The sequence below is a fragment of the Ylistrum balloti genome, unplaced genomic scaffold (assembly GCF_031769215.1).
Source record: "Ylistrum balloti isolate Yb309-2 unplaced genomic scaffold, AGI_CSIRO_Ybal_v1 Utg370520, whole genome shotgun sequence".
Classification (NCBI taxonomy): domain Eukaryota; kingdom Metazoa; phylum Mollusca; class Bivalvia; order Pectinida; family Pectinidae; genus Ylistrum; species Ylistrum balloti.
The window spans coordinates 815,293-843,196 of NW_026782333.1; the positions used below are offsets into that span (position 1 = coordinate 815,293).

At 33.7% G+C, this 27,904-nt stretch overlaps 1 protein-coding gene across 2 annotated transcripts; it reads right to left on the reverse strand.

Annotated features, from left to right (window-relative positions):
- On the reverse strand, positions 1-27,904 carry LOC132555834 (probable nuclear hormone receptor HR38). Of its 2 annotated transcripts, none has more exons than XM_060220193.1 (9): positions 27,753-27,904; positions 9,303-9,481; positions 6,945-7,768; positions 6,304-6,487; positions 5,779-5,908; positions 4,925-5,085; positions 4,435-4,637; positions 4,030-4,208; positions 1-3,413 (listed from the first exon to the last, which is right to left on the reverse strand). In XM_060220193.1, exons 2-9 carry the CDS (start codon positions 9,321-9,323, stop codon positions 3,154-3,156), a joined length of 1,962 nt encoding a protein of 653 aa, XP_060076176.1. In that variant the 5' UTR covers positions 9,324-9,481; positions 27,753-27,904; the 3' UTR covers positions 1-3,153. The 2 variants fall into 2 exon arrangements, with proteins under 2 accessions (XP_060076176.1, XP_060076177.1); XM_060220194.1 differs by lacking the exon at positions 27,753-27,904 and adding an exon at positions 21,346-21,877.

Sequence of the window (27,904 nt, forward strand, 5' to 3'; positions counted from 1 at the left end):
CATTTTTGTACACTTTATTTCATATTCAAATCTGATGAGCTGACGACACATTTGGTCACATGACATTGTTTAAGCTTGGCTTAAACCACTGGGAACATCTAACAAAGTGGAAAATACACGTGCACTGTACTATCAAAAAGTGCGAAATAATAGTTACCATGGATACGCACGCGAAAAGACCAACAGTTCATCAACAAATATGTACAGGATTTCGGAAACTGACCTCTGATAAAAACCTGACACATGATGGCACTACGTCATAACAATCTACACAATACTTTTTAAGAACAGCTATCACAGGCATCACAAGTGTCGGAACATTGGAAATTATCAAATAAATCTAACGGAAAACATCAAAATAAAGTTTGTCATATGAATATATTTAGCTTAAATTTTATTTAATTTTGAACGTACGGCTAAAACATATCCCAATTTGCAGGAAAATATATAAAAAGTATTTCAGTTTATCTTGAATAAAATAAACATCTTATCAAAAATTCTGATTTTAAATAAATAATTAATTGTCTTGTGGAACATAAAATCTGTAATTTTCCTTGATATAAACACTGGAACAACAGTCTTCACACCATTTTCATCAAAAAATAGGTTAACTATTGTGATGTCTATGGACATTAATACAATTCTCAATAGGCTATGAAAGGCTATAATATGTCTGTATTTTTTCTTAAATCACATGATACTTCAGTTTAATTTTGTTTTAAAAGATTCTGACCACCTTTAGTTTTTGTTATCAACATCAAATATTAGGAAAAAATCACAAGGAGCACTTGTTATGCATCAAAATAAACCTGTGTTTTTTGTGTTCAGCTATTCCTGATTTTTACAAGCATTTTCTTGTGCTTAAAATTCTATGTTTGTTTGACATAAAATTTTAAGCAAACTCATAAACACATCTAAGAAACTTCCGACCAAAATGTTTGACAGGCTTTCGTGATCGGAATAATCTTTTAAAGGGTATTGACGCAGGAGTAAGTATATGGTTTTCTTTGTGAAAAATAGACACTACAGTATACCCATTCATCTTTCATAGAAACAAATGGTATAGTGTTGTGAAAAATAGACACTACAGTATACCCATTCACCTTTCATAGAAACAAATGGTATAGTGTTTGTTTGAAATATACAAAGAAATTCTATAACAAAATACTTTTTTCAATGCTTATTCTAAAACATCAATGGCGGTATTAAAAGTAGAATAAACAATATACATCATCAGCATAGAATCAGTACACTATCAGCATAAAATAAGTACATTATCAGTTTAACTTCTAAACATTCCAAGCACTAAAAGCGATAAAGAGTGTCTTTGTCACTGAGAGGGTAGACACAGGCAGGCACAATGATACAAATTATTTTTTTTATCAAAACTTTAAAATAAATGTAATCAAAATATGTTGACATTAGCACTATTTCAGGTCTATAAATTATACACATTTTCACACACACCACATGAAAAATATTCTTGATACAAACATGATGAACGATATCATGCTTCCATTCTTTTTACTTAGGTTTATAAAATGTTATACATTGTTTCTTAAACATTACACTCCCAAATCACCGGTTGATATATCAAATATCAAAATAACTGAACACTAAGGGCAATGACAAACAGGAAATTCGAATTCTATTTCACTTTGCTCTTTCGTACAACATACTTTGTATTAAATGTTTTGTGAACAAAACAACGTACCACCTTTAAAAAATCTATTTTACTTGACTAGGTAATATGCTGCGAGACAGTTTGTAGATTTTCTTCATCAATCTTATGCTCAAATGAAAAACACAATTTACATGTCGGACAAGTAAAAATTCATAAAATAAACTAAAAACTATTGATTCACAACTTTCCGGGCAATTACTTAAGGAATTTGTTGAAATACACGATATTAATTATTTAATTAATATCATTGTCAAATAAATAAGGTTGATCACACTTGGGATAATTCAGATCTGTCGTTATCAAAATAACACGACGCCAATATTCGTTTTCAACAAATGATTTTGGATAAGTTACCGAGTAATCTTGTAAAAAAGACAAAGTTTTTACAGATCAAATTAATGGCACTAGGGTTTTGTTTTTAAATAATGCACAATGTCCCCAAAATACTTTGGAGCTGAATATTGAATTAGTGGTTTTGAAGGTGTGGAAATTATATGCATGACTGAATCCTTAAAAAACCATTGAATGAGTTGACAGTTATACTCTTACTTATGACTTTGAAATATAAATCCTATACGAAAATGAATAAAAAAGCTTTCACTTTTTACGGCATCTTTAACAGTCAAATCACCAATTTCTTAAATATTTAAGGACGTAGAAATCCAATTAAATATTTGGAAAATTAATGTATCTCAATTTGTTCTCACAGTTTATCTGTTATTTTATGTTGATAACACTCAAGAAATATATTATTATGCTCCAGAATATTTGATGTTTGAACAGAATTGTAATCTCATATTTCTGTGACCAATAAAATAAATATCGAACATCTCCATGAGATGAATAAGGAACACATCTTGCATTAAACACTACCGAAATATATCTAAAACTATAATGTACAAACCGTACATAGAATTCAACCTATATCAATGCAATAACAATTCAACACTTTAAATGCACAACATTTTCATAAGGTCATCAGTCTTAATATATATAATTCATTTTGCAAAAAATAGTCAACAAAAATATGAAAACGTTCGAAAATATTTATACATTAACAACACCAAAAGGAATGATGTGACATTTGCCCATAACTTAACATGAGAAACGGAGACAAACAATGTGCACGTGGTTCAAATAGTTAGAAAAATAACCATAGACACTGTTTAGGCATATTGACGTAGATTCAGACCGCTTGCTATGTTAATAATAACTGCTATTTTGAAAATCTTGAGATTTTCATCATCGGCATTATGACTTGAAGACAATTTTGCATTTCGGTCAACTTTATAGTTATGACATGTTCATTCACACCTGCTTACTATGTCATATGCCTTTATGCTCTACGTTTAAAGTTTTTTGTGAGACAATGGTGGAGTGTTTACAACACATGGATAGACTGGCAGTACAAAAATAATCTAGTTAATGGTACTTAAGTATGATGAAGAGATGAAACGATGAAAAAACGTTTAGAAAGGAAGAGATCCCGACAGATACAAAGACTCGATTTGCGCAGGTGCTTGAAACACTTTGTCTAGTTTGAAATGAAACATCCTTTGAAGACCTTCTCTGCTAAGAGAACGAAGTTCGGCCACTTTGCCAAGAATGAGCGAGAAGAAATGAGGTTTTCTCTGAGCTTCACTGTTGTAGGTACAATGATCACGAAGACAGTCAATTATCTTCATTTGCAGTTCTTCCATCTTTTGTGGTTCCTGAAGCCCATGACGTACTGCAAAGGTAAAGAAACATTACTTTTATGTGAACACAAATACAAAATTCTAAATACTTTCAGAGCCGTCGTGTATAATTCAGTAAAACATAAAGTGGCATAAAGTGTATGATGTTCAACATGAACACTGGTAACGTTATTGCTGAAGTGCACTTAAAATCATTATGAAAACCGGGAGGGCACTTAAAATACAATTTCGTTTGATAATTATCTCTTATATCATTCAAGTCGGTGTCTTTCTTAATATGTCTTTCTCTCATGGTTAGAGCCAGCTAACCTGTATTGGTTATTAATACAAGCCTGATTTCAATCAGAAATATTAACAAGCTGCTTAAAGTCTTTTTGTGGTAGGAAACCGGATTATCTGGAGAAATCCTATATGATTTGGCTGGTGACATCATAACTTTTCACATTAGACCAGCTAATCAACCTTAGTCGTCTTGGTGAAATGTACGTGACTTACTAATGTGCCACCTGACCACTCGATTAGCATCTTAAGTCATATCAATTTCTGATAATCAGTGTATTTTGTAGCACAGAAATCATTTACTCAAAATACACGAAATATGGTTTCAGATTTTCAAGTCATCGAAAGGGGTTTTTGCATAAAACTTACAGGTGACCAAGGCCAGTGCGGACATGCATGCTAAAGATGAAATATCAAGCGTGTTGCGATGTAGAGAGAGACCGAAGTCGATGATGGAATCGATCCAGTCTCCGAACATTGTAGAACATTGTAGTCGGTGTAGGACGAGCCCATTCTCAAATATAACCTTGTCGTCGTTGGGTTGTACCCTGAAATGACATTACAAGAAATTTGTCAATAAATGAAAGGAAATTTCGACTGCGGAATGGACAGATCAGCATTAATGCTTTCATCTCCATTTCTGTTTTTGCAATTGTTATCAAAATATTGCATTGAAAGGGAAAGAAAAACAATACTGCGTTTAATTCAATTTATATGTCGCTATTCCACAATTTTAATTTATTCCATCAGATTCAAGTATGCATTTGTAAATACCTGTATGCTATACGTAATACGAAGAGTTCAAGTGAAGCAGATTGGAAAAGAAGTTCCTGATCTTCTTTAGAAAGATCACCAAAACCAGGTATACGTTCAGCCCATGTTCTGATGACGTCGATGCATGAAAGAAGGATGTCATAAAAGAGGCGTATGCAGTCATCAGTGGTTCGGGGACTATCCTCGGGAGAAGGCACTTTGAACTGAAAGAACAGGAGTGATACATAACTCAAAAGAACGAATTGGTCAGATGTTGCATAATTAGGAACGATAGGTACCGGGATATAAGACATTTGTCATCCTTATATGACAAAGTTATCGATAAATCCATGGCTCATACTTGTAACAGTATCCCCCCAGTTTCCTTGTATAATCAATGATAAGAGAGACATAAAATTATTTTGACTTGCTCATTTGGCCAATGTATGATCTTTACATTCTTTTTAATATCGTATTAATTTCTTTGTGTTCAAATTTAAGAGCAACTTACTCGTGAGTAATCCAAGTTCGGGATATCGGGACTCGTGTCTACATGCGCGCGGACTAGAGAGGTGATGAGGCTGACGGGCGGTGATGGGGGAGATTCCTGTGGACTCTTTGGCTTTGACGGTAACCTTCCACGGCGACCTTTTAAATTATCAGTTCGTACAACTGGAAATAGAGCAGATAAAGTGTTAGGGGTTTTGGTTACCAATTTGCACAAAAAATCAAATCATGTCCAGTCGTGCTGATACATGTGTCAACTATCAGCATGCTTTTTATGAATTATACCCAAAGATTGTGGAAAAGACACACAAGTGAATGTCACCTTTCACTACAAATTTAGTATAAGATATAATGGAGCCAAATAATGAATTAGACTGCATCTTCTAGCAGTTTTTTTCCGTCTGGGACTCGTCACCGATGCTAATGGCCTAGAGTTTGAAACCTATAAGGCGGCTGATGAATTGCTAGAATCTAGATGGGAAGTCGATGTCGTAATCTATAAACATATGACATTATCCAACATGATATTGATTAATATATTCTCAAAATAATGATAATAATATTATGTTGGTTTCCTCAACCCGTTCAAATTGATTTCTTACAGCAGACACGAACCTATTCCCAACTAGTATCTATATTACACTTAAAAATTACTAACTTTCCTGAGAGATTTACGTTCAATGAATTCATTACTACTTAAATGATAAACAGATAATGTTGACTTGGTTTATTTTACTAGTGGAATGGGTAGCACAGATAATGTTGACTTGGTTTATTTTACTAGTGGAATGGGTTAGCATAATTTGTCCACGAAATAAACTGCCAATGTAAATGTATGTTTTTTAGACTCATCCTCACCTTCTTTTACCATGCCGACCGCTAAGCATTTTTGAAATCGACAGAACTGACATCGGTTTCGTCTTCGCTTATCAACAGGGCAACTCTTATCTGCTAGACAAACGTACTTAGCGTTCTTCTGGACTGTCCTCTGCAAAAATCAAAATAAGGTAGTTTTACATGATTATAAAGATATTGAAGCGTTTTGGCGAAAGAGTTTTAAAGCTTCCGAATATCAATACATTTGTCAGACCTTTGAAGTCACAACTTAACACTTAATGTTTTTGGTGATGAAAGAATCATGAATCTGCAGTATTTTCCTAAGGGTGTTTTTCATTTTAGTTTGACATTATAATTGGGTCGTGGGTACGCATTAGATGACACAAGTACAACTGTAAAGTGTTTATCACAACTTGTACGTGTGGGTGACGATATTAAGGTCGTGAAAGATAAAAAAATCTTAAGGCAGCACAATATCTTCTGTGTTGGAAAAAAAGCTAAAAAACGTTTATAAAGTACAAATTAAGTAGTTTTAACATTGTTTACCTTGAAGAATCCTTTACAGCCTTCACAAGTCCTGACACCATAATGCTGACAAACAGCATTGTCCCCACATACAGCGCACATAAGGGCTTCTTTCTGGGGTTGCTCCCTGCCTGGAGACGATCGCGTAGAACTAGGGGTTGAAGGTGTAGTTGGAGACTGGATATGGTACTTCTGTAGTTCTCCACTGTAATTAAAGATACGGAGAATTGTATATTAATATTTTTACCGAAACATATGTGGACGTATAATTTGAAAACTGTATTGTTTAAGAAATAACAGTGTAATTTGTATTTCAATAAAAATATTATCTTACACAATATTTTTATCGTATTTGGCTTCCTACTGGTTCTATTTCGGCCAAATAAATCTTTTCCTGGTATGATTTTCATAAAAATGTGTTTATACTTCTTTTAGAGAGCAAACAACCGTAATATTATCTTCGAACAAAATAGTACACACAATAACTATAACAGACGATTCACCAGCAGCTAGCATTTGTCAATTGAGATAGAACTCCATTTTGTTTTGCTGATAGAGTAACAATGTGTGGTATTATCAATGAAACTATTTTGTTGCTGTATATAAGAATACATCAGAATATCGGCATTGTTCTTACTCTTGATTATTTTCTATTGGCCTACCTCTCTGCTGCTCGTGATGGCATCGCAATGGTCAAGGCGGGCCGACGTGAAAATTGGGGACGTCCAGAGTGTACGTTTATCTCCCCCTGATAGGCTGCTCCACCGACAGGTGGCCTGTCACTTATATTATAACAACTTTCAGAATGAGGTAATGTTCTGTTTCCGTAAAAGTGTGGATTGTACCCTTGGAAGCCAACACTTTCACGAGCATATGAACCTGAGTTTTCACTGAATGTTTGGGGCGAAGAGAAGGTAGGCTGCTTTTGGTCCATATCTGTGAACCCCGTTGTTTGAGGAGATAGATAAAGATCATGGGGTGGAGTATAGTTGCAATGTCTTTGAAAAGGTTTTTGACTTTCGCTGCTGATACGCTGTTGAAAAAACCCGCAATCGGGGGCAGGGAAAGTCTGAAAGCTTCCTTCATACGTCATAATTGGCTCCGTGTATTTTTGTATCTGCTGTGGTGGCTGACTGTCAACAGTACTTGTGGTCGGGGTAGAATCTGTAAACACATTGAACTGTTTCCCGATTCCACTGTCTTTTTCAAACATAAATGTACCCTCGTAACTGTACGACTCGGGATAACTTTGACTGTGACTCGTTGTTGCGAAACTTTGCGGCTGTGTGTCGAAACCTCCATGAAATCCCGTGTCCACACCACTATCGGTGAGGGAGAAACCCGCATCCGAAGAGTAGTCGGCCATGGGGAAACTCGACGTCGGGAATATCCCTACCTCGGCAGACATGGCAGGCTGTGTGCTACATGTCGTGAATGTTGACCCCAGGTCACTTGAAAACCCGGATGAAGCCGTGCTGTAGGACGCCTACAATAAAGCAACACCAAATGGAGATGACATTATACAATTAAAAAATCCGACTTTGAAATTCAAATGGAATCATGATATCCTTTATCTAAAGGCTAATTTCAAAATACTAATACTTGTGACACTGCCATTTATGAACTTTTATCAACTGCTTTAATTATTCGATAAAATGATTCAATTACACCACTGAAGGACGACACGTCATGACCGATAAATATTTATCTTTATTTGAGTTCAATAAACAATTTCTCCGTCATTCGAAGCGGTCTTTTCGCAGAGGTTGTCGTCTGAATACGCGTATACGTAACAGAACGGACTCACAAAGACAACACATATGATAAAATTTAACTTATGACAATAAATGTTAAACTCAATGACTAAACATAGTGACGTAATCAAACATGGCAAGCCAACAATGAAGTATACCTTTATTTAAGTCCGAGGTTCCACCGTAAATAACACAACATGCAATTGAACTGTTCTACCAATTTCTATTGACTCCTTTTTAGTTTTTAGTTTGAAATTCTTTTAATACAATGTATATATCTTTCTTCTCTTCTAAATTTTCTTCGATTCTTTAAAGACATTTGGTGGGAGCTTTCTCCGATTACACATAGAAAACTACTTCAAAAGTAAAATCCACAAGCACAACGAGAAATCTATTTAATTAATCAATATTACTTAATGATATGATATCATATTGCAGATAATATGTAATATAACGTCACATTCCTCGCAGTATGTTAATAGTATTACTTAATGCAAGAATTATGTGGACATAAAGACATCCATTAACATCATATGCATAACGAGATTAATCTTATTTGTCGCCTCATGTGCACCTCAGGAGCAAACACCCGTCATCTAGTGATGCTGTTCATGTTAAACGGTCCGAAACGATCATCGTTATGATGTCACGTGACACCGACGTTGATGTCTGAAACATTTAATGAATAGCTCCTCTTGGGACAGCGCCCTGTGCCCCAATAGAACGTGTCGGTGGAACGATGGCATATGTACGGCACGTCAGTCTACCAATAACATTCACGTGCCGGCACTTGCTGGACCGAACAATAATAATACCCAATTTTCCCGTTTTATCTTCTGTTATTATAACAATTATCGGACTCCACACATATGAAGCACGTGTTTGTCCTGCCATCTAAAATGTCAACACCACAAACCAGATGGTTCCCACCATATCGTTGGTACTGAGTGCCGTATTACAAATTGTTTAATATTGATATGGCGGAATTTAATCGGCAGATAATTATTCCAATTTTATCTTATATTCTTGTTCCTCAAGCATGGGCATTTTAACTTTAAATTTTAATCACTGTCATTCGCATTCTGTAAGTAATTTCACTGAAGTATATGTAAGAAATTACAGCTTTTTAAATGGTCATATGAATACTTCACATATGTACAGCTGGCCGCGCTTTGTTTTAGCACCTTAGATATGCTTAGATAGGTAATGGTGACATATTTATAAAAAAAAATTAACTGATGAAAACACGACATGAAAAAAACTTACCTGCGGTTGTAGTAAAAGCATGGAGCTGTCTATGCTACGGCCCGGAATTGGAAGAGTTGCGTCCCCTTGCGAGCGAGGGGAGAGAGGTATGACAGTTGAGGATGACACAGTTGCTACTACAGGTCGAAACCTATCGAGGCGTGTAGAAGCACTATCAGGTGACTCTTCCGAAGGTAATCCTAAAAAGAGAGTATTATTGAAAATTATTGACACTATATTAAGTGATCAAATTTCCATGGTGACAAGTGGTATTGGTCGTACATGTTCAGCATTCAGTGCCTCTTAAAAAACTGAAATTTTGAAAATAAATCACGTTTAAAAGTAAACTGTTAATTCATAATTGGCTATTACGATGCCTAATTAGTTTGATGCAACCGAATAAAATTGATTGCAAAACGAGATGGATCTGATAAAAAAAACCCACAAAAAATAAATGTTGGGACACAATTAGCGGTTCATGTCTGTCAGATCTCGCACAACCTCGTGTTGTTAAAGAAAACAACCATGACTGTTTTTGTTATCGGCAAACGACCTGTGGTTATTACGTCTTTAAAAAATAACAGAAAATATGTTGCTATATTTTTACAGTTGTGACGAAGTTGAATGTAATTTATTCATATCTTCTAATAAAACGTGCCGACCAAACATCAACTATTTGTGTGAGCCCTTGCGTGTCCCTGACCAATTGTAACTGTTCGCCATTACGCTGTCAAAATGAATAATTTTTGCAACATAAAATGTGGTTACAACAAAAGTTTCATTTGTACTGTTGTTATTAATACTTGGATATTTTTACAGACCACAAAATTGTGAGACGAAATGCTACTAATGATAAGGGAAAGCACTAGCTGGATGGGTAATTATCTAACGTGAATGTAGCGCGCGCTAGGCATGCGTACTACAGATGGTTTGTTTCAATACAAGGGGGCAAGTGTGTGTAAATTTGATAGCGATAATTAAATTTACAAAAGCAATGAGGTAATGTCTGCCGTTGTAAAACACACTTAAAAAGAGATACATGGTATTATGGCTTTCTTCCTAAATAACAAAACATGTCTTACAACTATATTTGGATTGGTGCATGTAGGTCAATCTATGGACGTAAAAAATATTGATTTTTCTTTATCCATTTACACTTTGAACTATAGTAAAATATATCAACTGAAAGCAAGAAAATTCAAAACAATTTTATATTTGTCATTGTTGTAATGTAATAACGATAAGCATTTCAGTTCCAGATCCTGACGACAGCAAAATTCGTTTTAGCCAGAGGTAAATTACATTTAGTAACTACACGTGGATAGAAATTAAATGATGTTAAAATGAATTGAATAAGGATTTGAAATGCTATGGCCTATTTCATTGATGAATGACAAGAATCACACTTTCAATATTCAAATACAATTCAGGACTGACCATCCAAGGCAGTGATCTTTCCGGAGATAAAACATTATACAATAAAGCACAGTAGACATATCGGGTCAATCTCACCTTCCATTTCCAATCTAACAAATCATTTGAAATAACATGAAACACCGAATGAACGAAAGGGGATGCTACCACACTACATATATGTTAAACTGTCTACGTCATTCACAACATCCGTATTTCATCATCAAAACAATTTTCTTTCAATTGTCGATTAAATACGTCATACAGAGGTGATATTTGACTTCAATCTACAGTTAAGTACTAATCGAGTTATTTTTCTTTTTTTTTCCAGCAATCTTATTTGCGCTTTTGTACCGATTCTGAACTCTCCTATTTTGTCACCTTAAGCTTTTCTCAATTATATTAACATGCATAAAATACTGTTATTTTAAAAAAAAACATTAAAAATGAAATACATTGTTAATGTTACGGTGTTACCGAATCTTTTACCCTGAAGCCATGATTATTTCAACATCAAATTAGTGAACATAAAAATTACTGTTTAATTCACATAGAAAAAGTTAGACTTCGGAAATATCTTATTTGAAAAATATATGTTGTAAAACTCTGTCTTGTACATCACTGTTATCACAAAAATATCAAAATCGTCATCGTCACCTTACATCATATTTACCTGCAAATTTGATTATGATTGCGAAAACTTCCAATAAATAAAATCTTTGGCCCGAGTCAGTGCCCTCCAGCAGTACTTTTACTCAATGTACAATTCTCATATTTAGAGACAAAATTTCGGTCAGGAGGCATATATTTGACTTTTCTTGTCTTACTGTGTAAATATATGTTCACTAATGCATATCTAGAACGTTTTACATTTCTTCGTATGTACGATAAAATTGCAATGCTATCTTCATTTACTTTTTAATTGATAACAAATGTACAGACATTTGCACTAATTTTTGTCGAGGAATATAAAATATATTTCAATGTGAATGTTAATGGGAAAAAATAAAAAAAATATACCATGTGCCATCAATATAAGTATGAATATGCTTACATAAAAATTGACAGATGCAATATCATCATTCTTTGAAAAGAAGTATATCACAAACTACAAAATATGAATTTCAAATAAGATGTATTGAAATGTTTCATATTCACCTACTATCGTATTCAGATCAATTGGTCAAGTATATATATATATATATATATCTATGTTAAACACTACTTACCGCTGTGACGACGCTTAAGCCTGCTATACACATTGATTTGTCTAAGCTAACACAGTGCTATATATCATGTTTTATATTTGTCGGGGACCAATGACCTGATAGAAAGATCATAAATTAGCTATTGATGTCGGTATTGGCTGCAGCACAAATCTGGGATGCTAACAGGAGCTAATGTGACTACGTCATTAGTAGAGACCACCTTCGAGTCTATTTGAAATCTCTTAACAGATATTGAAAAAAAGCGGAAAAAACCTTCCATTAGAAATTTATAATTAAAAACAGTATACGGGTCTTTATCCTCTTTTAGGGACGTGAGTGAAACTAAGTTTTTTTTAATATGATCGCTTTTTCTCTGTTTTTATTTCGTAACAATTTAAAGAATATTTTATGAAAAAAGGAAAGTGTGTTTTATATATCCAAGGTTTTTGGGATACGTACAGAGGAATATTGTAGTACTATCGATGTAATAAATAGGCACACAATATAAGAATATATAGTATAATGTAATCTTATCAAGACGTTATTCACAAAATAAACATTAAAAAGAAATACAATCTATGTTATGTTTTATAACTAAATACACTAATGATACATCTATGGTATATGTTTATAATTAAGAAATCTCTTTAAAAATATCTATAATCGAGAAATTTCTTTGAAATGTGAAAATAACAAATAACGTACACATAGTATGTAGTTAATTAGTACTTAAATATGTCAAGCCAATTCATTATCTAAACTTCCTGGATGATTATACAACTGCTTCCTACCTGTATATGTGTTTTAATTGACGAGTCCAGCAGAACACTGAAACAGCAGTATGATGAAATTGACTTCACTGTTTGTACTTTAAACTTTTTCCTTTGCCATAAACTTTGTGGTATTGCGGTTATCTATTAAAAAGTTTTGACATCAAAGTAATCTATCTTATACGTTTCTGATTAATACTGAAATCAGCGTATTAATTATGACTAACTAAAATGTCTTTGTTACTCATAATAATATTTATCGACAATTTCGTACAAAAAGTTTCAATTTTGAAATTGAAATACATTAGAACGTTTATTAGCTGTAATATCAATAAGCTGACATTTGACGGTGTCTGGGGACTGTCCAAGACAAGCGATCACCACAATGCCGTTAGAGACAATGCAGATCATATGAGAGTTGATAAATACCAAGGGTGACGACAGCATATGGACATATCCGATACACATTGCCAAGGTTTATAGTAAAAACAAAACCATCAACAAATAAATCAGGCAAGTGACGTCAGCAATGAAACTACAGAGTTTAATAGAAACATGGTTTAACAAACGCATAAAATTCCTTTTTTCAATATATGTATATATATTGATATAAATCTTTTAATCAAAGTACTTTTCCGCCAGTTGGGAGTCTGGAAACTGAAAAATCAAGCCGCTTTCTCGCGCTGAAAGGCGCTGTTAGCAGGATTGAACAAGCCAATCCGGCGTAAAACAAAATGAAGTATGTCATAAACATTGGAATATGGTAAATAAATGTCAAATATTTTTTGCAATGTTTTGTTGTAGCATATGCCTAGCCTAAGATATTGTAATAACATTAATTTTAGATTTATAAAACTTCTGAAAAATACTTTTGGTAACGACATGCAGCCATTGACACGGAGCAACCGCCTTATTACTGTATGGGTGTGCGAAATCATGCGCTTAAGTCAAATCAGTTGAAAAATCATCGATTCTTTTTTTTACTCAACAGATATGATTCAGAAATAACCCACTACCCGCATATATCATAATGGATTAACTTGGACAGGGATATATAGTCGATGTGGAGGTATCGAAATAGTATAATATAATCGTACCTGATTGTTTTATTTCAATTATGATCTTGAAGATAACATTAAATATTAACAGTACATCCATCTGTATTAATTTTCTCGACATACTACCCTTTATGAACTTGATATCTGAGAATTGCTGGCGATCATGTGGGATGCTCCCGTTTTTCAATAGATTGAACAACTGCGGTTTACGCTTGACAAACACCGTGTGCAGCACGTGTGATTTATCGGTTAACTATGCCTGGTGTGCAGCAAAGGCACGAGTAAGCGATATTAATTCATGTGTCAAGTGATAGTCGATCATTATTAATGAAACCGCTAATTATGATTGCAAGTGACTTATATTCGTCCTTACGTAGAACACTGTAGTGATCTAGATAGCTATCCAAATACAGCGCAATCGTAAAACTGGATTCTATCTAAACTATTTTAATTAACCACGAGTGTGCTTATGACTATTTAGTAAAACGGATTCCGTCAGAAAAAAACAAACTTATATACCATAGTCACAGTTTATACAAGTAACGTCTAAATATAGATTTTATTAAATATGTTTTACATTTTGGATAGTCACAGTTTATACAAGTAACGTCTAAATATAGATTTTATTAAATATGTTTAACATCTTGAATATAGGTTAATTTAAGGGAGTTTATCGCACGGACAGTTTCCATGCTGCTATATCAAATCATTTATAACAGGTCAATCCCCTTGGACATAGTTTTTTTTATAGCTTAATGATTCGATATCCGTTATTAGTCTGCTCCGTTGATTTTCCAAAATTATTAACACGTACTTGTATCGTACATCGAGATTTCTTTTTACCAACTATATTTTATTCCAATTTCATCTATGCTTTCTTCCTGGTTTTTAAACGTACCGATGACTTTCTTCATGTTCTGTTTATTTTTGCTGACTCGCATCATCTACAAAGTTGCTAAGATAAAACAACGCTGAAAAAATCCAAATTTGCTTTATATTAACTTTAATATATGGCATGATGTCTGCAGATGAATTCGTGGAATATTATGTGGATGTAGGGCAAGGCACGACCAACCAATGAAATCAGCGCTTTCAGTTTGAACTCCCGTAATCACGCCCATTCGTTTCACTCTATCAGATAGCATAACGATAAGTTTGACAGTCGATGGGACCGAGAATGCAGTCCCTCATGTTCATGGCATACGTTTTAACAAAAGTGATGAATTAATACCCAAATGTTATGTTCACTTATCCCCAATCTAGAAGTAGATAACGACGGTTGATTTCGTCTACATTAAAGTACTGTCAACCATTGAATATTTTTTCTCAGGATCAAACGGAAATTAAATCTCTCTCTAAATATTCTAATAGTAAAATAGGCAAAGTGTTTACTGTATAAACACAGAAAAAATGTATCCGGAAATCTTTAACAGATTTCAGACCAAGAGTTCAACATGGACATAAACATATGGAATAAATTTAAAGAACCGAAATAAGTTTTCTACGTGTGTATAAATTATTACTAGTAATTAATGATGCACCATTGATAAAATCAGTCAAACTATATGGCATTTCGAAACAACACAAAATGGCACCAAAATAAACTACGATATCTATGATTGAAAACCCAGTATTAACAAAAAGTTATTAATCCGATACTAACATGTGCAAATAATGTGGATCCAGAAGAACATTCATCATCGGGTAACTGAAGGTGAAATGTATTTTATTGATTCAATTTAAAACGAAATTAAAACAAAACCATTTGTGGAGGAATCACTTTGAAGAAAATGCAAACACACGTACAATGTAGTCATAAGGTTTTGTAACTGGCGAAACAATGTATGACTTACCTCCCTTTGATTATGGCCCAAGCCTACACTATCACGCTGAGACGTTCATGCATTACAAAACATCTTTCAGTTAATTAAGAGTAACTCATTGATAGAAAAAAATATTTGTATAGGGAAAACAAATAAACAAACAAAAGAGTAAACATATTTTTTCTGAATGTCAATGAATAAGCATATCCCAAATCTATTCATATCTTTTACATCAACGGTGATTACTATAGTAATTGTCTGTAAATACCCGTTACTTAAAAAGGGATATCAAATTATTTAATCAGTTTCAAAAATCAGGATGTGTTATATAAAATTACAATTACAAATGAAGTAAAGGACCCAAGTACTTTCATTTTAATGCATATCAATAGATTGGTGACCAATCAAAACCGTATAGTTACCATCACTGTTATTATAAATAAAATCGGTTCCAAAATACAAGTCTTCAAGAACAACAGACATGAATGTTAAATAAAGTTGGCGTCCTTATAGCATGACCAGTAAAAGATTTAAAAGTGTTCTGAGATCTACTTTTCTACTGACATTATCAACCCGAAAAAAAATATTCCAATTTATCAGTTATTTTTCAAATCTCAGTTTGAAAATGTCTTCATACGAGTCATTTGATTTCTGTTTGTGATATTTCTAAATGTGATAATCACCAGCGGGTGTTTTAGAGCTCCTATCTATTTATAATATCAAAACGATTGTGTGGAAAAGTCGAATGATACACAGTGTACGAACATTAAGTTCTTTATCAGATAACACCAATGAACAAATGAAAATTGCGACGATCAAGTGATATAAGAATAAAACGGCAAGAGATAGATCAAACATTTCAGACTAAAACAAAGACGAGATAAGATAAAGTATGATTTTCCAAGCCTCGGGATAAGGAAACTTAATGATTTCTAACCACTTCTCAAATTTCAGACGTCATCCTGTGAGAAAGGTTTCCTTAAACCTAATCAAGTTAGTTTTTCCTCTAGGTATGCTCGGTCAGATTTTACCTGGGTTAGACTAAGATAAGTGACGACCGGTACATGGCTAAGACATGGGCCTAATAATCCAATGTTCAGATTTCCTAATACTCTGTGAAAAGAATCTCTTACTTACAAATTAACATTTGAATATAACGAAAAGTGGTTAATTCTGTTTTAAAAGATAAAAAAAATATAGCTGATGATCGAAATTGTTTTTGGTACGCGCCTGAATAACTTGTCGATAAAATGAAGTTTGTGAATGATTTAGTTCAGATTAACCTTCTCTCAATCAACTGTCTACTACAGATATAGGAAAATGCTATATTTGAACGTTTACTTATTTTTTGTCTATTGCATTGCAAATGTACATTTGATTTGGTTCAAATATGTTTTAAAATTACTTATGTATGTTCATATCAAATCTAATTTTCTTTCCGATAAGTTGACAACTGTTTGAGCATAATGTTGTTTGTTTATTGGTGTAAAACGCTTGTGACAAAACAGTACTCTCCTAAATTTCATGTTATGCTGGTATTCTTACGAATTCATTTCTGAATTTGATACCACTGGGTTGGCATCTTGACTGTTTTGAAGTGTGGCGAAAGATACAAAAAAAGCCGTTCGAGACAGTTTGGTTGCAGGTTCTGCAGGTCGAGTTTTTATTCCTCGAAGTTTGCATCAACAATGTATGTCATATCTAAAAGGTATACCTGAGAGTTATAAACATCACAATAGTTTCATATCAAGGATTCAAATAATAACTTTAATTCAGGAGATAGCAACAATTGCCAATGGGACGGCAATTTTCGACGGGCTTTTGATTGTGACGTCATAACGTGACGTCATTTTTCTGTAAAGACGTCATAATATGAAAGACCACTTAAATCATCCATATGTTTTCCACATAAAATACGTGTGTACCAAAGTAGAGATGACAGTAAACAAAGTCTAAAGGGCTTAGTGTGTTTACATTTTCAGAATTTCTGCTTAACTTTTCCCAAATTTTCATTACAATTACCCTGGCTGACAAGCCTTAGTACTTAAGTTATCTGTTACTAGTTGCGTTGTACATGTACTCGGTAAATTCTGCGTCATTTTACAGCAAATTGATTGATTGAGATTGTCTGTTTAGTCAGGAAGACGTTACCGTATACACCAGAGAGCCAAAGACTGTAAATAATAAAAAATGATGACAAGAATTTCTTATTTGAATTCAATATCAACCAGTGCAATTGTATATAATCTTTCTAGCAACCATTTTTGTGTTTTGTTTTCCCAAGTACAAAATACAATCGGCTTGCATATACGATTACGTTTCCAGCGTGATAGATATCCAGTGCAAATGACCTCCTATTGAAATGCACGCTCCTCTTGTAATGTAATTGGATGTCAATTTGTTTTCATTAGTAACAACAGTACCTATTCATTAACTCAAGCCTTAGATTGATAGTATGGTAAAACGGTAATTATGAAACACAGTTTAGGAATCATATTTGAATATTAAATGCTTGACTGATTAATTACTAGGCGTATACATGTTTCTATTTGGGTTTTGCATTTTGTTCAGGAAACATTATAGATATTTTAGATTGAATATCGTTTTGTTTAGTGATAATTTTCAGGAATAGTCATAAAAGATTAAACATACTTTATGTAAACACAGAATGTAACCTTGTGAGACATGTTTTCGCACTATACTATTTTATTGCAAATTATTTAAAAAGTCGGCCAACAGGGAGAAATGGTCGCGACAATTCATAATGGAAACCAAGAAACGTTAGAGCAATTGAAACCGACGAAACGCCTGACCATAATGAACCAATGTGACACAAGCGTGTAAGAAACCAGTGTGAAACCAAACTTAAAGTACCCAAAGAAACACTGACACTAACGGAACCTGGGAGACGTCAAAACGATAACAAAGACACCATTAAGAGATAGACATTCCGGAATTCGCTGGAATGTCTTCAATAAGCACTAGCGAGGAATGTGTCAGTGGATTCAACCCCCCCGATTTCCTTATCTTCAACATAGCCTTGCAATATGTCTATGTAAGCAACACCTGACTGAGAATACTGGTTGACTAGTCTGGAAACTGTTATTGAATAATACCTGTTATATTCGATGCCGAAAAAAATAGATTATGATTGACATACATATAGCTTCTCTATTGTCTTAAGATATTACAGGACCGAGTTTTATGTCTTCAATCATTCAAAAGAATAAAAATGAGCAGCCTTCCATTTAGTCATAACCAATTACAAAGCTACAAGAGAGATTTTATCTAGTTAGTGTTTTAATGGTAATATCTGTAATGGGGATCTTGTTTGATTCCAGTTTCAATATACCATCACGTTTTCATGTGTCAAAAAAGATGAAGACGTCAACATACACTTGTACAGAATGGTGATTCGTTTTTTGGTTTAATGATTTATGTGTCCTGTCAAAGAGATTGACAGAAGTTATAAATTTCAAGATGAAAATTAATTTCATGTTTGAGTGACTGGAATTTGAATAGGCACTTATATGCTTAAAGTAATTCATAAACTCTTATTTATGGCATAAAATTAATCTACATCAGCCTAGTTGATGTTTGTATGTGAGTAATATTGAAAGGTGGAATCAGTTGACTAGAATATCATTATCAACAGCGACACATACCGTGATTTGCAAACAGAATTTATCCATAACTAGTCGTATATGTTAAAGTTATGTGAATATAGATGATTCCCAATAACAAAATTTGGCCCAGAAAGTGCGACAATTAATTCAAGTTAATCTATCGATTGTAGATATGATTCATGACATATAATCTATATGGTGGTCGAGCAACACTAATTTAACTTCAAATTTGAGATTTTTACGATGATTATGTATATAGTTCGCCTGTATTATGGCTGTAGGTAAAAACGAAACGATAATATTAAATTAATGTTAAAAATTTAATTTAAGGAACATAAAAGACATTTTATCGTTGTGATCCTGATTTGTCCACCATTTTATTTCAATACTAAAATACAACATTCCGAAAAGGACAATCGCCATCAAGGCACATTTCATTCATTTCATTCCTAAGACATAGACACATGGTATAAGGAGTGCATGATGATAAACTGATTATAACGAGTGGGATGTAGTGAGGCAGTTTGACAAAAAACCTAATTTCAAATAAGTTTATATATTTACACTCGCGGGAAAGTAAATCTGATATAAACTAGACAAGGCAAGTATTGGTAATAACAGGAGTTGAACTTAAAGACGGTTATTCATATTACAATTGCGTGAACGCAGGGCTGTTTATCAAATCACTGAAATGTAAGTATCCCTTCTAGGCAGAAAATAAAATCGCAATATTGAATTGATCATATCCCTATGGTTGTTAATAATACCTAAATCAGACAGACTAAATCTGTGATAAGTCTAGGTTCTATGAAAGAAAAAAAAAAAAAAAAGCAAAAACAAAAAACACATGTCAAACTCATTTCTGAAGTTCTCGTGCGAATTGAAATGTCCTTAACAAAAACTTTTGAATTTGAATCTTTAAACTACAATAAAAAATCATGGCATTAAAGCAATAAAGTTATTGAGAATGTAAGAACCGTAAGCCAATTGAATATTTGATACTGTAATAGGTCCCTTATGTCACCGAGAAACCGTATGATCTATTATTTTATTTACTCCAACTATAACATCCAGGAATATGACATACTGCTCCTGAGCCTGGTCATAAATAAAACAATCAAGGCATTATTCGAATTATCAAAGTCATACGCTTTTATATATCTTGGTTGTATCAAGTTTAAAACCATCCAAGATATAAACAGTTCATGTTCAATAATGTGTTTAAATCAATACAGAAACACATTGCACTAATACATTTGTGCATAGGAATGTGTGGCTACCAACATGTATCATAATTGAATTTTGCAATTTCAGAATCTTCAAATAACAGGTATACTCTCCATGAAAATTTCAGCAATAAGATCTTACAAATACGTGATTCAAATCGAAGGTGATAGACATTTTTGGCATTAGCGCTGTAATGTCAATGCATTCAAGTCATTAGGACTATAATCAATTCAGCTTCGATGAACCCGTTTTCACATTATGATCATGGATTTGTGACGTTGTCAAGCATGCTATTTTTCAAACGTCATGTGACCTTTGAATCTATCCACGCTTATAGATTCGAATATTTCAAAACGGTATTATCAAAGACCGGACAAATAGTAGTACAATTACGTTTTTAGCAAGTATGTATACAGAGGTTTGATGGATGTGAGTGATGTCAAGCTTAGTGATGAAACAATATATTCTTCAAGCAAATGTGTATATGGAAGATGAATTCTCTATTCATTTAAGGTAATTTAGTAGAGCAAATATTTAAGACGGGAACAACGCAACCTACCAAATGTTTGATATATCTGAATAAGGCAAAATAGGCAAAGTATCTACAAAGTAGTGGAGAAGAGATATGGCAGAAAAACATCATTACAGTATTGTCTGCTTTAAACTATATTTGATTATTCGGATTTGATTGAATTGAAATAAAATATTATTGGTACAATGTTATATGAAATGTCTCTATATCATCAAAGTAATATCACTGGGGTGAACTTTACAGCTGATTAAAAGTAACTAATTTCAAAGCAATTTAAGGCAAACAGAACATATAAGAAACAGTGATGAGAAAACATGTTATGCCTATCCATTATCAATGAAGGTAGTATACTAGCTATCAATGTTATTGTTGTCAACACTAGGTCGAGTAATGTTGTAAATAAATACCTGTATCTGTACAATCGGGTCCCGGATACTTCCGCGAGAGGGAAGTTACATAATCCACGGTGAACTTATCAGCACATTGACCAGTGGCCAAATGCTCAGAGAAAAAAAGTTCAACACGGGTCCTAGACACTCCTTTGGAATGCACAAGTCCGTATCAGCAAAGTCCATGGAATGCTCACGTGTCACTGATGTAAAAATATGTTGTTATTTCTCAAGGGAATAAACAAGTCCATGGTTTTCCAAGTTCCAAATGAGTTTTCATATACAGAATCCACCAGTCCAAATTTGCACAAATTATTCACAGGTAGTCAATTGGAATTTCAAGGAAAATCACCAGATTCTTGATAATTGTCTCATTTATATTTTCTTTGGTAATGAAGTTTCAGTATGATGTTGTTACTTCAAAGAATAGTAAATATCTTAGCAGGTGAGATGTATGTGCAGGTATGCTATAGTTTCTCAACCAGACAAATCGTCTTGATCATAAGAATTACGTCTGACTACACAAGCCTCTAACTGATGTATATATATACTTTCACCACAGAAGCGAATACACTCCTACCCGATACAGCGAGAGTTAAAATTAGAAGCCAGTAAACCCGTGCGTACGTATATATACACACCGTGTATACAAACGCAGGGAAAGCCCTGTTTGTATGGGAGTAAGGCTTCGAGTAATTGAGCTCAATGCCTAACCTCCTACTCGGGCATACGTCACAGCAGCGCGAATGTCGACAGCATCCACTGTCGTCCGTCCACAATCGATACCTGGATTGTGGCTTGAGCGTACGGTACTACGTAAGAAGTCCTAAATATAGACCCGAGACGGGCTATACATGGAATACACAGTCAAAGCACAGTGATGTAGTCGTCACAACGAAATACGTTAACACATAGGTTACGGTATTATTAAATGCAAACTTTAGAAAAGTGCTTTTGCTGTCGTTCAAAAAGGGGAAAATGTAAATCTGTTGTGACGCTCGATACATGTATGGTCTCTGTAGAGGTATTTTCCATTTACAGATCATAGGAAAAATATTATATTAACTTACCTTGTCATTGATAATCCATGTGTTTTATATATAAAGTATTCGTCACAAGAAATATTGTCATATAAGATAAGGCAACTCAGTTGACAGACACAATTTGTCGAAAGAATTGTAAAATAAAAACCCATATGGTGAAGTACACTATCCATTATATAGTACATATTGTATATATATATTGGGCGGTAACCGACAAGGTTAAATGCATAAACACCACGCATGTAAGATTCATTTCCATAACGGGGGAGGAACGTAATGTTAACTTTAACAAACAAACAAGCACATAGCCCAACTTTACATAAATTGTCTATGCTATACTGAACACTTTTATAAAAATAAGCTATATTATAATGTTTTAAAACCACTCATTACATCGTTGTTTTATCACATCCTGTAGCATAATGTCACTGGTATCCGCTTTACATATGCCTACATAACATTTTATAATTCCAACTGGGAAAGTCATCTAACTTACACAGATTTTGTAAATGAATTCAAACCAGTCAAGACATTATTGCATCTTGAATGGAGAAATGACAATTACTCGGTTATATATCATTCAAATACCACAAGATTTGCAGAGTTGAATTCGCGATATCCAAATTCCAAATATATCTCAACACTCTCGACCCTATATTTACTACAAGAGAAACAGTGTATTTGACTGATAAACAATTCATGATAGATGTACATATTGTTATACTATTCTCGATGAAATTATGTCTTGTGTTTCCAAGATTTCGGGATGTGTTTTGACTTGGTATCCAATACAGAATACGAAAAAAATAAACTATTTCACCCAAAACAATCCACCAATATTGGTAAATAATAAGATGTCTTTTCTGTTTTTTTCTCTTGTATAAGATCTATTTCACTTCATTGCCTCAATTCACCGTGGCTACAGTAAAAACGTGGGACTTATGGGCACCAGGTTACATAGGGGCTATTAGTTACATACAATCGGCCGAACGCATATTCCGACAAAGCTTTTATAGGTTAGAACAGGATATGCAATCTGACTTACCGTGCGAACGAGGTGAACATCGATTAACTTCAATATTGCATTTCTAACAAAAGGATGAACATTTGTGAACCTATATTTGAATTCATATTGAATTTTACGCCAATGCGCTTTAAAGATATGAGATTTTCTTTGTTACAAAAAACGTACAAATTCCTTCTAATAAAGCGGTTTCTTTTATTCTTTATACAGGTACGACTGCATATGTAAGCCAGTAGTTGTTTATAGATAACGCAAGCTTAACCGTACTTTATAAATCGATACAATCACCTATTATACGACAAAATCAAAGAAAGAAAAAATACCCTAATACATCAAGATGAAGATGATGGCTATTTCGTTAATGCATTTATCATCTTGAAAACTTATTTAGATTTTTAAATGAATGTAAGTTTTATTCTAAGCTGATAACACTTGGCATACCTGAAGACTCGGTGAATTAAATGCACGGAGTGTTGATCGTACTTTAAGTGTGTTTACCAGTAAGGAAACGGCGAGACATGTCCCAGAGGCTTGTCATCGCTTGACTGTTGTGGTGATGTTGTCACTAGCCTACGGAAGGCATATTACTGGCACTATAAGGATATGGTTGCTTTGTCTTACCTGCAATAACTGCAATCCCCATGTGTGTAGTTCATGGTATTATAAATAACACAAAACGATTCCATTGTTCTTTGGTATATCAGACACACAAGACATAAAACGCATCTTCCTGAACTGATGTTTTCTATGGGAAATTCAAACTATCAATTCTTCAATATGAAGTTAAGCTATTTTTCAATGTCTAGACCAGATTAAGAATATGAAAGCTGAAATTTAAAAAGAGTGTCATGAAGCGAGCAGTAAGTTCATCTTGACCAGCCAACAGCTAGTTACTATGCTCAAATACTCTCTATCATTCATTCCTGCAGATTATTGTATGTACTTTTCTGCAATCATAGTTCGTTACACGAGCAAATGCCAATTACTTGTCAAGCTAATAAGGGTATGTACACAATGTCTAGACACGACACGATACAGCTTCATTTGTTTCTTTCACCAGAATTTCTCAAATGTTTGTCCGAATTTTAACGTAATTTGCTACATAATAAAGATAGCAGTTGCGGTGATTTAATTCAATTAACTCTATTTGGTATATATATTCAGTTACGATAAAATCATCTGTGGTCTAATATCATACCATGTTATGCATGTATAATAAGAAAAAGATGTAAATTGAAAATGAATATGAAATAAGATATATAAGTAAGCTTAATAGGTGTAGATCGCCATAGGGGGTTACATCATCTTGGTAAGTGATTATTTTAAGACGGCACAAGATTTAAATATTAGGATTTATAGATTCAATTTACAACATATTAAAACGAAACATCGTTAGATATGTATGCCAATAATAAACCGGGTCATGTCTTATATCTCAGTTAGTATCTTTTAGATGGCACAGTCTTTCAAATATCGACTCCGTTTGTCACAACGTCTAGGTCCGCCTTGTATGTATGTATATTTCCAAGTATCCAGTTTTCAATGGGTTGCGTAAAAGACACGCAAGTAAGAAGCACCTTTCTTCGTCACTGACTTTCGTCATTGCATCATGCAGCTGTCTCTTTTAACAACAAACATGTAAATTCATGTCATGTCTTTATACAATCGTTTTATTTCATTTGAGGATTAAGAAACACACAACCAGATTATTTTCATTCCAATACAGTTTAAAGTTAGTTTATCCCTAAATCTATGGCAACATACCGCGTAGCATTGACCAGGTAAGTCCATCGACAACGTGTCATAGTTCTAATATCAATTAAATTTACTGTACAAAATAAAAATCCCGTAGCTGGCACTTCAGGAGGAAGGTTTGCATGTACTTAATTCTTAATCGAGAAGATTTGATGTCTATTGGTTTCACGGAAGGTATAAAAGACACGTGAATGTAGAACACTGAATATAAGTTTTGAATTACTACACAGCGATCGTATCGCCAAACGATGAATTAAACCGCAGCACACAGTTTTCATTTTCTAAGACTCGTCAGTGTTGCTAGGGACCTCAAGTATTAGAATGCGATTGAGGGGAATTAAAACGGGTCTGGATCAGTTTCAGAATATAATGAAAATGGGGAACTGCTCTAGACGGTAATAGAGTGCTAGTCAGTGAAACATTTCACAAAGCGTTGACATGGTGACCTACAATAATGTATATAAAATGTATCTGCAGAATTTATTTGAATTTATCCCATGTTTCTCGTTATTCGCTAACATAGTATCTGATAGTGACAGAATATAAAAGAAAAGCATACCACACAGGATATATTCTATATTTGGCAGTATCAATTTTTATTTTCATTGTCCCTATAGTGAAATGGAAGTTATATGTTTCAGTTTTCAAAAGCGATTTCTTGACGGCGCTAATCATAACGATTTGAAATAAAAACTAGATACATAATTTATTTTCAGGTAATTGCAAGATTCAGAACAAGATGACTTAACTGATGATAAACGATATATTATGTGTATTCTACATTAGATCCTGATGAATGTTTTGATTTCACTACTCTTTAATGCCTACAGGTATAAGTAACATACTCTTTAAACTAACATTGGTACTGTTACTTATACGAATAACATTTTTCTTATCACTGTTTAGTCAACACAAAGTAGTTAATTATTTTTTTTTATCAAAAAAAGGCCTCATAATTTCAACAAGAGTATCGCACTGTGTTTCCGAGGAAGCTATTCCTGAAACCTAAATACATATGGTATTTGAAATTTAGACGCCAATACGGCAGCGTAGCCCATTGGTCAATCTTGGCTTCACTTTAGAATTGCACATTAGGCAACATATCATTCTATTTTAAGAAAATGAAATACCATAGAGAAACGTCAGTTAATAGGGAATGACAATAACAAGGAAACTTTAGTATGAAACGCTGTAAAAACGTAAGCGGTTTTTTAAACTATGAAATATTGGACCATAGGGCATGCATATTTTGTTTTTACATCCTTGTCAATTTTATTGGGGTAGAGATTATGAACATACTATTGACTGCCAATTCAGTTTAAACGCCACGTGGGACAACGGTTAACGCAATGACTGCTTTAAGTAGAATAAATTGAATTTTTATTATCATTTTCTGAAAATAGGACTGGTTTGGCATAAAAAATGTCTACCACAGTTGATAAGAAAATGAAATATTTCACTTGAGAAATCGAAAGTAAAATAAAAGTTTATGCTGTATATCACACCATTTCCTATCCATCGTTACTAGACAACCACCGCCTCCAAGGTACATCGTACATCAACTGGGCAGTGTGGGGGATGGAAACACATTCCCATTACTTGCAACCACTCCCCCCTCCATGCTGAAATGCTGTTAAAAGGGGGTAGTATTTGGAAATATAGTAATATTCGATTCACATTTTACGGTAAATTTGAATTATCGTAAAATATTATTCTGTCAAAATAAAGTGGATTATACCAAAATCATTACCATAAACATGCTCGAAATTGTGAAAGTTAAACAAATTTGCAGAGGGATCATTTAAAAAATGAAGTTTGAATCGACAAAATATGCTAAAAGACGCTACAAAAAGCTAATACAGACCTACAACACAGCACAGATAAAGCAAGAAATGATAGTTGCGCCAAATCGATAAAGTCAAGTTATGAATGATATCAAACTTTGAGAAAAGTACACAAGGTTTGCACATGTGCATATACAATGTATTATGCAGTGAGGAACAGAATGGTTGACTTTTATGGCGTCAGTCTATATCAGTTGAATGTATTGGATAAATATACATTTAAGCTAACGAAGGTACGTGTGAGTGAAATATTAAATCAATTATCAGATTCCATTCTAACTGATAACCGCCGGCGAAAGTGATACAGAAATAATTAAAATTGACAAAGTCATTTTGACATGTAACAGCGATAAAGTGCGGTGCGCGATGGAAAAATATAAACACCAACAGAACACCAAGATATAATAAGATAGCACCGGGTTCTGAGATTAAAAAAAAATACTTTATAATTAATTACACTTTAAATAACATCCATATGTTAAAATGAGTTATTCGTATTAAGTTTTATGGAAATCGGTGATATTTTTTCTGTAAAATAATTTAAATCAACAAAGTCAAACTCGAAAAAATTAATTTGTTTTAAAAATCTGAGAATCGACAAAGAAAATTAATTTAAATAATTGAAAGGTAAACAAAATATAAGAAACAAATACCTATGTGAGTGACAACTAGCAGCACTATGTTGTATATCACACCTGTGTATACCGAGGTAAGGTAAACAACACATACACTTGTGTACTATTGACTGTGATGTCTCACCTTCAGTTGGGGGTAATGTTGATATGTCCGTTTGATGAATAGGTTCAGTGACCAGTCCAGGGGAGTCGACCCAGTCCTTCGGAAACGCCAGGTTGTATGGGGTAAAATGCACTCACATGGAGAATGCACAAGTCCCATGTATCCATTCGGCA

What these genes read in the sequence shown, in the direction of transcription:
- LOC132555834 (XM_060220193.1), bottom strand. Translation starts at nt 9,323, where the DNA reads ATGCTTTTACTACAACCGCAG. An exon ending in TGCTTTTACTACAACCGCAG is followed by an intron (nt 7,769 to 9,302) that starts GTAAGTTTTTTT and finishes GCTTTATTGTAG; the next exon opens with GCGTCCTACAGCACGGCTTC. An exon ending in CCATCACGAGCAGCAGAGAG is followed by an intron (nt 6,488 to 6,944) that starts GTAGGCCAATAG and finishes CTTTAATTACAG; the next exon opens with TGGAGAACTACAGAAGTACC.